General features: G+C 40.1%; 1 protein-coding gene across 1 annotated transcript in view; it reads right to left on the bottom strand.

Moving 5' to 3' along the window:
- The window catches only part of LOC127570201 (tyrosine-protein phosphatase non-receptor type 3-like), a 143,986-nt gene that overhangs the window by 70,671 nt on the left and 60,862 nt on the right, over window positions 1-12,453 (bottom strand). Inside the window, 3 exon segments of the mRNA XM_052015470.1 lie at window positions 7,440-7,612; window positions 9,148-9,211; window positions 10,067-10,155. Coding sequence (XP_051871430.1) covers window positions 7,440-7,612; window positions 9,148-9,211; window positions 10,067-10,155 — 326 coding nt within the window.

Genomic DNA, 12,453 nt, shown 5'->3' with positions numbered 1-12,453 from the left:
AGCCAATGAAACAGCATCTGTCGAGAGAAAAAACAATTAATGCTTCAGGTCAAACACCCTTCATTAGAAGTGAGGAGGGAGAAGCAAGTTAGTCTAGGTAACAGAAGGTGTGGGAGGGCAATGAGTGGAATAAAGGGAACGTCAGTAACAGGGTGAAGTGATGGACAGCCATTGAATGGACAGTTAAGTTCCTTTGTCTGAGTTGAGGTAATCTGTGGAAAGAGAGAGTCAATGTTTCAGGTATGTGACCCTTCATCAGAACTGGGAAAGAGATGCAAATCAGTTTTTAGTAGGAGAGAAGGTAGAAGAACAAAGGGAGTGTCCCTGATAGGATCAGTTGAAATGGCTTAAATGGAACAGTTTTGTCACTTGAAGCTTCTAAATCTGTGTAATGAGTTGTTACTGGCAAGGTAGACATTGAAGATGGTTATCTGGAATTGCAGAGGGATCTTGATCAGCTGGGCGAGTAGGTCAAGGAATGGCAAATAAATTTTAATTTAGACAAGTGTAAGGTATCGCATTTTGGGAAGACAAATGAGGGTAGAACTTTCACAGTGAATGGTAGGGCCCTGGAGTGTGTTGTAGAACAGAGACACCTAGGAATCCTAGTACATGGTTCCTGAAAGTGGCATCACAGGCAGACAGTGAAGGCGGCTCTTGGCATGCTGGCCTTCATCAGCCAGGGCATCAAATACAGAAGATGTTATGTTGTAGTTATGCAAGCTGTTGGTGAGGCCGCATTTGGAATATTGTTGAGTTTTGGTCACCCTGCAAAGGGAAATGCAGTGCACATGCTCCTGTTTACATCAGCAGTGCTGAGGTCGAAGTTTCAAGTTCCTAGGAGTGAACACCACCCGTAGCCTATCCTGGTCCGACCACAGATGCCACAGCCAAGAAAGCTCACCAGTGCCTCTACTTCCTCAGGAGGCTAAAGGAATTTGGCACGTCCCCTTTGACACTCACCAATTTTTAATCTATGTACCATAGAAAGCATCCTGTCTGGATGCATCACGGCTTGGAATGGGAACTGCTCTACCCCTGACAGCAAGAAACTGCAGAGAGTTGTGGACACAGCTCAGCACATCATGGAAACCAGCCTCCCCTCCTACACTTCTCGCTGTCTTGGTAAAGCAGCCAATATTATCAAAGACCCCACCCACCCTGGACATTCTCTCTTCTCCCTCCCCCCATCGGGCAGAAGATACAAAAAACTGAAAGCACGTACCACCAGGCTCAAGGACTGCTTCTATCCCACTGTTATAAGGCTATTGAACAGTCCCCTAGTACGATAAGACCTCACAATCTACCTCATTATGGCCTTGCACCTTATTGTCTATCTGCACTGCACTTTATCTGTAACTGTAACACTTTATCCTGCATTCTGTTATTGTTTTACCTTGTACTACCTCAATGCACTGTTGTAATGAAATGATATATATGGATGGTATGCAAGACAGGTTCTTCTACTGTACCTCGGTACGTGACAATAATAAACCAATTTACCATTAAGCTGGAAAGAGTGCAAAGCAGATTTACGAGGATGTTGCTGGAACTCGAGGGACTGAGTTATGGAGAGAGGTTGAGCATTTATTGATTAGAGCATAGGAGAATGAGGGGTGATATTATAGAAGTGTATAAAATCATCAGGGGCATAGATAGGGTCAATGCGCAGAGTCTTTTTCATAGGGTTGGGGAAATCGAGAACTAGAGGACATAGGGTTAGGGTGAGAGGGGAAGCTTTAATAGGAACCTGAAGAGCAACCTTTTTCACCCAGAACCCGAGGAGCAATCTTTTCCACACAGAGGGTGGTCAGTACATAGAATGAGGTGCCAGAGGAAGTGGTTGAGGCAGGTACATTAACAACATTTAAAAGGCACTTGGACAGGTACTTGGATAGGATAGACTAAACGTGGGCAAATGGGACTAGCTTAGATAGGAATCTTGGTCAGCACAGACCAGTTGGACCAAAATGCCATTTTCTGTGCTGTATGACTCTATGAGGTGGTAGGGCCTGTTTGATGAGCTAGACCTATGCATGTAGGATAAGATAAACTGAACCAACACGAAATAAAAACAGAAACTCGAAAATGCTCAAAAAACTAAGCAGGTCAGGCATCATCTATGGGAAGAGAAACAGTTGGTATTTCAGATGAGGAAGTGACTAACTTGGCTGGGTAGCAGCAAAACATAGATGAAACAAGGGAATTATTCTGAAAGAGTGAACACATGTGGCAGATGGGATAAGTAACTATGGTCTCGAAATTTGTGGTTATGGCATACTGGGACATATTCAGAAGGCCAGACTATACATAGGGAGAAAAGGAAAGAAGGATGAAAATGGTTCTTATATTGACAAAAAGTGCATGTAACCTAAAATTAGAGAATCCAATATTAAGTCCTGCAACATGCCCAGGTATAAGATAAGGCATTGTTCCTTGAGCCTGTATTGGGTCTCATTGTAACAATGCAGGTCAGAGAGAGATTACAGTGGGAGTGGGATGGTGAATTAAAACAGCAGGCAACTGAAAGCTCAGGGTCATTCCTGAGGACTGAGTGCAGGTGCTCAACAAGGTGATTACCCAATCTGCGTTTGGTTTCTCCAACGTAGAGGCCACATTGTGAACAATGAATGCAGTAGAATAGACTGGAAGTGCAAATGGATTGCTTCTTCACCTGGAAAGAATGTTTGTGCCCCTGGATGGTGGGAAAGGAAGAGGTAAAAAGACAGGTGTTGCACCCCCAAACATTCAGAGAAATGTATTAAATGTGATGTACTTTGGTAAAAATAGGGAAGGACAATAGAGAGAAAATGGCACAATTCCTAAGGAAATCAGAAATCGACCAACCAGGATGCACTAGCTGATAAGTTCTTGAGGTCACGTTTAGCAAGTGATCAGAAAAACATACAGGAAGCTAGGTTTCACAAATAGAGGTATAGGGTGCAACAGGAGGTAATTTATACTGAACCTTCACTAAACTTTGGTAAGCCAGAAATGGAATATTTGAGCCAATTTCAGCCTTTAGAAAGATGTGAAGGCCTTAAAGAAACAGGAAAAACTTAGTGGAATGGTTTCAAGCGCTCAGCAATTTCAGCTATGTCATATTGAAGTTTTGCTTTCTAAGCTAAGAAGGTTGAAAGGAAATTTGATAAAGGCATACAAGACCAAGGCTTGTTTTACTTAGATTAAATAGATGGATGCAGTTCCCATTAGTGGATGGTTCATGGAATCAATCAAGGTGGGAATGGCACATATGTAAAATTTTGGGCAAAGGTATAAGGCAGATGAGAAGTTTTTTTTTAAAAAGCAGCACAGGGCAGTTATAATCTCTAACTCACTGCCTGTAAGATATCAGAACTGTTCGCTATTGAACAAGCCAGTTCTGCTGTAGGTCATCCATCAGCAGTGGTGGCTCAGCTTTTCTCTCTTCATTAGCAGCGCCTTGCATCCTGGGCATTTCCCAGAGCTTTGGCTACATTCCATCAGAAATATTTTGTTTTTCCTATCCATCCCTCCCTAACCTCACTGCAACTCAAAACCAACTTGTTTTCTCTTTCACAGCTCCAATGAAGGGTCCAGGACTCAAAATGTTAACCATATCCCTTTCCTTAGATGTTGCCTGACCTGCTGAGTGTTTCCAGCATTTTCTATTTTTATTTACTATTAGTGGAAATGTCATCAAGGAATTAGATAAGCATTGGTGGGATAATAATTTAGGGCTTTGGCTAAATGGCTTACTTCTCTATTATAAAAATTCTAACATTCCATAGTAGGAACAATTCTGGTAAATCTCCACTGTACTCTGTTACATAATTCCTAAGATAGGGTATATAAAACTAATCTCAATATCCCTAACAATTTTAAGCCAGTACAAATTACTCTTTTTTCTTTTTATGTTAAAAGTTAATCAAATTATGAAATAAGCTAAGCATCTTTTTATACTTGTGGAGAGGAAAAAGATATCAAATGGCAATGTCAAAACAACTTTTAAGATGGAATAATTTAAGCAAAAGGTATTTTTAATTGTTTCTTTCTATTTGTTTTCCTGTTTTTGCAGATGATACAAAGATAGGTGGAGGGGCAGGTAGTGTTGAGGAAGCAGGGAGTCTGCAGAAGTACTTGGACAAGTTGGGAGAATGGGCAAAGAAGTGGCAGATGGAATACAGCATAGGGAAGTGTATAGTCATGCATTTTGGTAGAAGGAATAAAGGCACAGACTATTTTCTGAACGGGGAGTGAATTCAGAAATCAGAGGTGCAAAGGGACTTGGGAGTCCTGGTGCAGGATTCCCTAAAGGTCAACTTGCAGGTTAAGTCAGCAGTAAGGAAGGCAAATGCAATGTTAGCATTCATTTCGACAGGACTTGAATATAAAAGGATGTAAATGTTAAGGCTTTATAAGGCCTTGGTCAGATCACATTTGGAGTATTGTGAGCAGTTTTGGGCCCCGTATCCAAGGATGGATGTGCTGGCGTTGGAGAGGGTCCAGAGGAAGTTTATGAGAATGATCCCAGGTATGAAAGGGTTAACATATGAGGAATGTTTGATAGCTCTGTGCCTGTACTCACTGGGGTTTAGAAGGACGAGCAGGGGATCTCATTGAAACCTACCGAATATTGAAAGGCTTGGATAAAGCAGACGTAGAGAGGATGTTTCCAGTAGTGGGAGTGTCTCGGACCAGAGGGTACAGCCTCAGAATAAAAGGACGTCCCTTTAGAACAGAGATGGGGAGGAATTTCTTTAGCTAGAGTGTGGTGAATCTGTGGAATTCATTGCCACAGACAACTGTGGAGGCCAAGTCATTGGGTATAATTAAAGCAGAGGTTGATAGGTTCTTGATTAGTAAGGGCATCAAAAGGTTACAGGGAGAAAGCAGGAGAATGGGGTTGAGAGGGAAAAATAAATCAGCCATGATCGAATGGCTGAGCAGACCCGATGGGCCGAATGGCCTAATTCTGCTACTATGTCTTATAGTCTTAGGACTGTCAACTAAACACAGTTAACAAGCATGATTAACACAGGGAAATTAATGTGTTAATTTTTTTTTGCATTAAATTCTACATCATAAAAATACATACAAAATTGAGCTTAAAAACCAATCATTTCACTGACTCCTCAATCTTGGATCTGCAGGTAGCCACGTATGGAGTGTCTTGCCTGCAAAAAAAGGGGGTGGGCTCCCTCTAGGTTCTAAACATTGCTAAACCAATTTAAAGGTTCCGTACAGTCCTTAACTCCATCACATTAATTAAGAACCTAAGAGTAATAGAAAGCCACTCAGTTCCTGCATTATTCAATAAATCATGGCTGACCTCTTACCTCTGTGCTCCTGAACTAAACACACATCTCTTGATTTCATTAATAATCAACAGAACTATCGATCTTTGACAGAGTCATAGAGAACAGAAACGGGCCCTTCAACCTACCATCAAGTACCTATCTATACTCATTATTATCTATACCATCAAGTACCCATTTATCAGCAGTTGGTCTTACTATATCTTGCTGATTTAAGTTGTCATCCAGGAGCTTCTTAAATGCAATGAGAGTACCTGACTCCACCACCTTCTTGGGCAGTTCACTCCAGAATTCAACCACCCTCTCTGGGTAAGAAAAAAATTCCTCAGATCCCCTCTAAACATCTTTCTCCTCACTTTGAACCTATGCCCTTTGGTCTTAAACACCTCTTCCATTTCTTACTATATACTCAATGCCACACATAACTTTGTATCTCCCCCTCAGCCTTCTCTGCTCCACGGAAACCAAATGCAACCTATCCAGTCTTCCAACATAACTGAAATGTTTCATCACAGGCAAGATCCTGGTGAATCTCCTCTGCACACTCTCCAATGCAATCAAATCTTTTCTATAGTGTGGCAATTAGTGTCTTGAATATATTCAGTGACTAAGTCTTCAGTACCCATTTGGTCTTGGGAATTCAATGGTTCAAATCCCATTAATTTCTCCAATGCCTCTTTTGTTGTTAACTAATGCTAATGTCTTTCAGATGCTGATTCATTCAATCCACGATTTCCAGCTTTTTGTCCGTCTTCTTCTCTGAAGGCAGACAAAGTAGTTAATTTTGCTTCTATTTGCTCAACATAATTCCTCTTGCCTCACTCTGTGAAGATCCAACATTAATTTTGTTAATTTCTTTCTTTAAAAAAAAACACATCCTGCGAAGGTTTTACAATTTGTGTCTTGCTAGATTAGTCTTGTGTTCTACAGTTTCTTTATCAATACTTTGGTCTTTTGCTGAAACCTGAACAATTCCCAGGTTCAATCTTCAGGTTTACTTCTCTTTTTGGTAATATTTTAAGCAACAGATCAAGGAAAAGGTCATCTTTAACATCTCCTTGCCCATGATTGGACCACATTTCCGCTAGGGTCTTTGCTGTATTTGGGGCAGGGAGCGGGGATGGAGAAAGAGCACCTTTATTTATGGCATCAGCAAGACACGCAGGGGACATTCACGTGATCTGCCATGTACACCATCATAAAAACAAAAATAAATGCTGAGATAGCATCTGTTGAAAAAGAAACAGTTTCAGGTTCTAGTCAGAACTGGGAAAGAGAAAACAAGTTAGTTTTCAGTAACAACGGTGGGAGTTTGCCAAAGAAAGAGCCCACCAAAATCCTTCAAGAGTTTAGCAGGCTCACTAAGTTTTTTCTGCTGAATGATACAAATTGCAATCATTAGTCAAGATGGAATCCAGTGAATGGTAAATTGGGCATTCTGGCTGATTGTTATTGAGATGACATCAGAGGATTGCCTGTGTGATTTTTCAGCATTCACAACTGAAATACACCATTAGAATCTACTCAAATACCATGGGTATAGTGAAACACCAGGTTACTGCAGAATGTTTACTTAAGAAACAAGTTAAGTAAGAAAAAAATGAAAGGGAAGAAACAAAGGCAGACGGTGAGGGTGAGCAAGATAAGGGGAGAAATACTGTGCTTCAAACCATGCTGTGTTGATTCTTTTAAAAAATCACTCAACAACCTTTCTGTTTGTTAAACATTGCCAAGGTGAATATTTGTTCAGCTCTAACTCCTGCATTTTTTTTTGCTGTGGGTGTCCTGACCAACACATTATTATAAGAATATAGGAATCAAATGAATCCTACGACTGTTTCTGCTTGTGTTTAACACTGTAGTCTGGAAATCCAGATGATTGCATTAATTGAGTGAAAAACAATTTATACAAAATGATTGTGTTTCTCACATGCAAATTAATGTTTATCATACATTATGCAATATTCGCAATGGACTATGTAACCCATACAAATAATGATCGAGCAAGGCAAAAAGAGTACTGCTTCATGAACTTAATAACAAATACTAAATAAAGTCACTATAGAAGATGTACTGATAAGAAAACAACCACTTTGTAACATGCTTAACAGCAAACTTCAAGAATTATGGAAGCAACCAAACCTGTTCTGGCTTCTGTGCCCAAGTGTAAAATAGTCTGTAAGAACTTTTTTCTCTCGAGTTGGTGGCTGCTTTGCTTGAAAGAATGTGTGGTGTTCTACACAAGATTTCCAAAGGATTTTACATGCTCTATAATTGAGCATACTAAATCCAACAGCACTCTCTTGGGATTCATTCTGTCAATTAAATAAGAGTTTTACAGATGTAAGCTTCTTTAGTAAGTCTCATGTAGTGGTCATGGCTGATAAAATAGGGGTAAACCAAAAAGCACCAACTTCTCCCTACAACCCTCAGCAGTACTTTTCTCAAATGACAATCCATACAAGCATCAACACAAGACTGTACTACCTCAGACTGTACATAATTTTTGATAATGCCCACATCTTAGACAATTTTCTGAAAATTCAGGTTTGCAAAAAGCTTTTTATGGAAATCTGGAAATAGTGTACCATGCCTCTCACAATTGATGGGGGTTTAAATTAGCCAAACAGACCACTTTCAAGAACTAATCACAAAACACAATGCCTAATTTTCAGAGATACAGTAAAACTCTGATAATCTAGCATCCAGTTGTTCAGAAATCCTGATGGTTTGGCATCTGGCTCACTCAAGAATCCAGAGCACGGACAGGGCTGGGGATCAGATCAAGAGCTGAATGTGCAGCCTGAGCCAGGGCTGAGGACTGGAACGACAGCAGTCAGGATTGTGGACAGGTTTGCGGCTAGAGCAGATGTATATTTCCTGCTCCCTTTAAACTTAGTGATTTCCCTGAAAAAATTTGTGTGGAAGAAAATGAAATAAAACTGTCTTTGGAGTAGGAGTAACATCTAATAGTCCAGAAAATCTGCTAGTCCAGCTCTATCAAAATTTTACTATACATAGGCAATGTATGCTCCCAACCTGCTACTAATGACCAGTACTATTCTTCTTTCCTTCACTGAAAAGACATTTGAAATCATCAGTGAGCCAGATCTCAGAACTACGTTCTTTCTTTTTTTTATGGGGCGGCACAGTAGCATAGCGGTTAGCGCGACGCTATTACAGCGCCAGCGATCGGGGTTCGATTCCCATCGCTGTAAGGAGCTTGTACGTTCTCCCGTGTCTGCGTGGGTTTCCTCTGAGTGCTCCGGTTCCCTCCCACATTGCAAAGACATATGGGTAGGTTAATTTGGGTTTAAAATGGGCGGCGCGGACTCATTAGGCCGGAAGGGCCTGTTACCACGCTGTAAATAAAATTTTAAAAAAGCTCAGCAACCCCCTTATGTACCCCATGTATCCTGCCTGACCAGCATTTATTGGTTTTATTCAGAACGTGACTAAGTTGCTAAAACCCAAAATCATCCAAGGCTATGAAAATGCATAAGTGCTCACAGTATGGTTTGTACCACTGCATAAGTAAATAACATTTTCAAAATTCCAAACTTCCATAGGGAAGGGATTCAAGGTACTTGTTTAATTTACATAATAATGGTGGTTTGGAAATTTAATTCCTGAACCATCAGCAACACATCTGATTGAAATGAAACTTGACATTCGTTCACCGCAAGTATCACCTTCACAGTATAACTATTTTCAGAGTCATAACTGGCACATCTCCACCCAAAATGACTGCTAGCAAAACTGGATACACTATTCAACATGAAAATCTGCAAACCGCATTGCATTCATTGTAATTACATTACTAAACATATTTTCACTGGGCAATACTTACAGGTCTTTGCCTTAGCTGAATGAAAAATCGTTTCCTCTTGAAAGAGATCTTCGTTATATTTACCCTAAATAAAAGAACATTCTAAATAAATTTTCAATGAGAAAAAAAATTGCAGTTGTCCAACATTAAAACTGAATGTTTTAGTTGCCAAAACAACATAACATGCAATAAACTGTTTATAACACTAGCTGCATAAATATTCTTTCAAATAAAAGTGGTAGATAATGTAATGTGGATGATAGTTATGTTTTGGTGCATTTTACATTATTTACCCTTTTTATTTCCTTCGAGCTACATGGGTTGTTGACTCACAATGACTTGTTAAACACTGTAGCAGGTCAAGATCTACCCAAATAACACTATCTTATTACTAAACAGAGCTGCTACATTACCAATCTTATATATATTACTCTACTTAAGATGGTAGGACATACACAAACAAGGAACATTTTAATGTTAATGTCTAGAAACTTTCTCCAATAGTTTAAATTAAAAATTAGCATACAACCTGTAAACATTTGATACCATTGTTAAAAAGCATTTAAGAGAACTTGTTTTCCCAATTTTTCAGCCTCATAACAGAAACTAAGCATTGGATTTAATTAGGGTGGGACAGGCTTCTAACTGCATCACAAAATTGATGCACATTTAAGAGAGAGGTTCATAATTTTATTTGAGGAAAATGAGCCCCAGAATAAACAAAAATGCACTGGCAAATGTCATAAAATAATGGCCATCGGGTATCTTCTGTACCAATACTATCACAACTCACATAAAAGTCAGGGATTTTAGAAGAAAAAATTAAATACAGAATAAGAAATGTTTATTTCAAAGTAGCATTATTCAGTTACAAATGATAGGAACTTTACACTACATATTATACCAGTTAACAGACAAGATAATAACCAGCAATAATTACCAGGGATAAAAATTGATCCGAGCCAAATTTCTATAGATACTGAGGCCTCCAGAGGATATTCCAATCTTCACCTCTAAATTTCCTTGATCCTAAAATAAGTAAACCAATAAATCACTATTTTCCTCAGTTAATTAGAAAAACAAGACAGACATACATTAAGAATGCAAATTGGAGAAATCTAAGAAGAGTGTGATCATCTTCAAGAGAATTATATTCTTTCATTATGAAGTCCACCAGCTCAGGTAAAATTGATCAATGCATATTAAAAAAATTCTAAGGGTGATGGGTGACCATGACTCAGGCAATTTAAGTGAAATGTATAACAAGCAGAAAATGGAAGTCCAGCCAGGAGTGCACTCTAAGCTTCGAGTCAGGATATGCTAAAGGGGATGGATGAGAACTTCAGCAGCAGATGGGCTGAGACAGGGGCAATGATGATGAATGTTATGCAAGTGCAATTAGTGATCATTATGAGCTCAACAGAGCCATTAAACAAGTGTACAACAATAATGTAGTTATATAGCAGTCAATATGGTTCCTGATAACAAGAATCAATTTTTTTGATCGATGAAATGAAAACACAAGTATTGTTTCCCTACGTTCTATGACCTGGTGTATCTTGACTTGAAATATCTTTTTCATAAAATCTGTTTAATAAACTCAGAACTGTCGAGTATCTGGTTAACCTTTGGGAATTGGTAACTCTACACAGTTATGAACAATGAACCTTTGTATTTGAATAAATCCTGAATGCAGACTTGGGTGATTTTGGTTCCAGGGCTGCAGTTTCTAAATTACCCAAATTCATAATTCAATGCAACATCAATAAACCACTCCTCCTTACAGTTAGCTCTCCAAGAATTGGCCTGTGTTACACTACAAACAATAAAGGACAATTAAAAGTTCACATTTCACTTGGATGTACAAATCAACCAAATAAGAAACCACCAGCTTGGTCAACAATCCACATTTTATATGGAGCAATACCCTATTTATTGTTGCAAGTCAGCAGTAACATCCTGGCTTTCTCCAAATTAATCCATTTATAATGTGGGTCAGAACCATCATCAGCTAGTAGGGAAACTGTACCTTTTGATGTCTTTTACACCTGGAAATCTAAACTGAAATGTGATGATCTGGTACAAAAAGTCATACAGTGGTGGTCTGAGGAAATAAGTGAGCTTTTACATGACTGCTTTGAGTCAGTCGACTGCTCCACATTCAAAGACTAGGCAGCCAACCTAGATGAGTTTGTCACAGACTTTATCAGCAAGTGTGCAGAGGACCATGTACCAAAGAGGTCAATCTGGGTGTTCCCAAGCTAAAAACCATGGATGAACCAGGAGATCCACTCCCTGCTGAAGTTCAGGACTGTGGCAATCAAGTCAGATAACCCTGACCTATACAAGAAATCAAAACACAACCTTTGTAAAGCTATCAGGGATGCCAAGAGACAATACCAGTCCAAAATGGAGTCCCAGACCAGCCGTCAGTTGTGGGATGGCTTAAATGCTATAAGGGGCTACAAGATGAAGTCGGGCAGCATAGCCAACAGCACATCCCTTTGGGATGAGCTTAATGCATTATATGCACGTTTAGAACGGAAGGGGAGATGGAATGTCATCACCCGCCTCGATGCCTTCAATGCACCTGTACCCACAGACACCTTTGTAGACGCCAGATCAGTCTTCCAGAGAGTGAACAATAGACTATTGTTTGTTGACTACAGATCAGCCTTCAATACTATAATTCCAAGCAGACTCATCTCAAAACTCCTCGACCTGGGAGTCAACACCTCCCTTTGCAACTAGACCCTTGAGGTCCCCTACTCCACTCCCTACGCACTCACAATTGCGTGGCCAGATTCCGCTCAAACTCCATCTGCAAGTTTGCAGATGATACCACCATACTGGGCTGAATCTCAAATAATGAGTCAGAATATAGGAAGGAGATAGAGAGCCTAGTGGCATGGTGTCATGACAACAGCCTTTCCCTCAACATCAGCCAAACAAAAGAGCTGGTCATTGACTTCAGGAAGGGTGGGTGGGGGGGGGGGGGGGGGGGGGGGGGGGGGTGGTTGGTGGTACACGTGCTTCTGTTTCTATCAACAGCACCTACGTCGAGAGGATTGAGACCTTCAAGTTCCTACGAGTGAATACCACCAACAGTCTGTTGTGATCCAACCACATAGACACCACAGTCAAGAAAACTCACCAGCACTTTGCTTCCTCAGCAGGCTAAAGAAATTTGGCATGTCCCCTTTGACCCTCACCAATTTTTAATTGATGCACCATAGAAAGCATCCTATCCAGATGCATCATGGCTTGTTACAGCAACTGCTCTGCCCAAGACAGCAAGAAACTGCAGAGTTGTGGACACAGCTCAGC

Source organism: Pristis pectinata, chromosome 5, assembly GCF_009764475.1.
Source record: "Pristis pectinata isolate sPriPec2 chromosome 5, sPriPec2.1.pri, whole genome shotgun sequence".
NCBI lineage: Eukaryota > Metazoa > Chordata > Chondrichthyes > Rhinopristiformes > Pristidae > Pristis > Pristis pectinata.
This window is presented reverse-complemented; position numbering and strand designations above follow the sequence as displayed.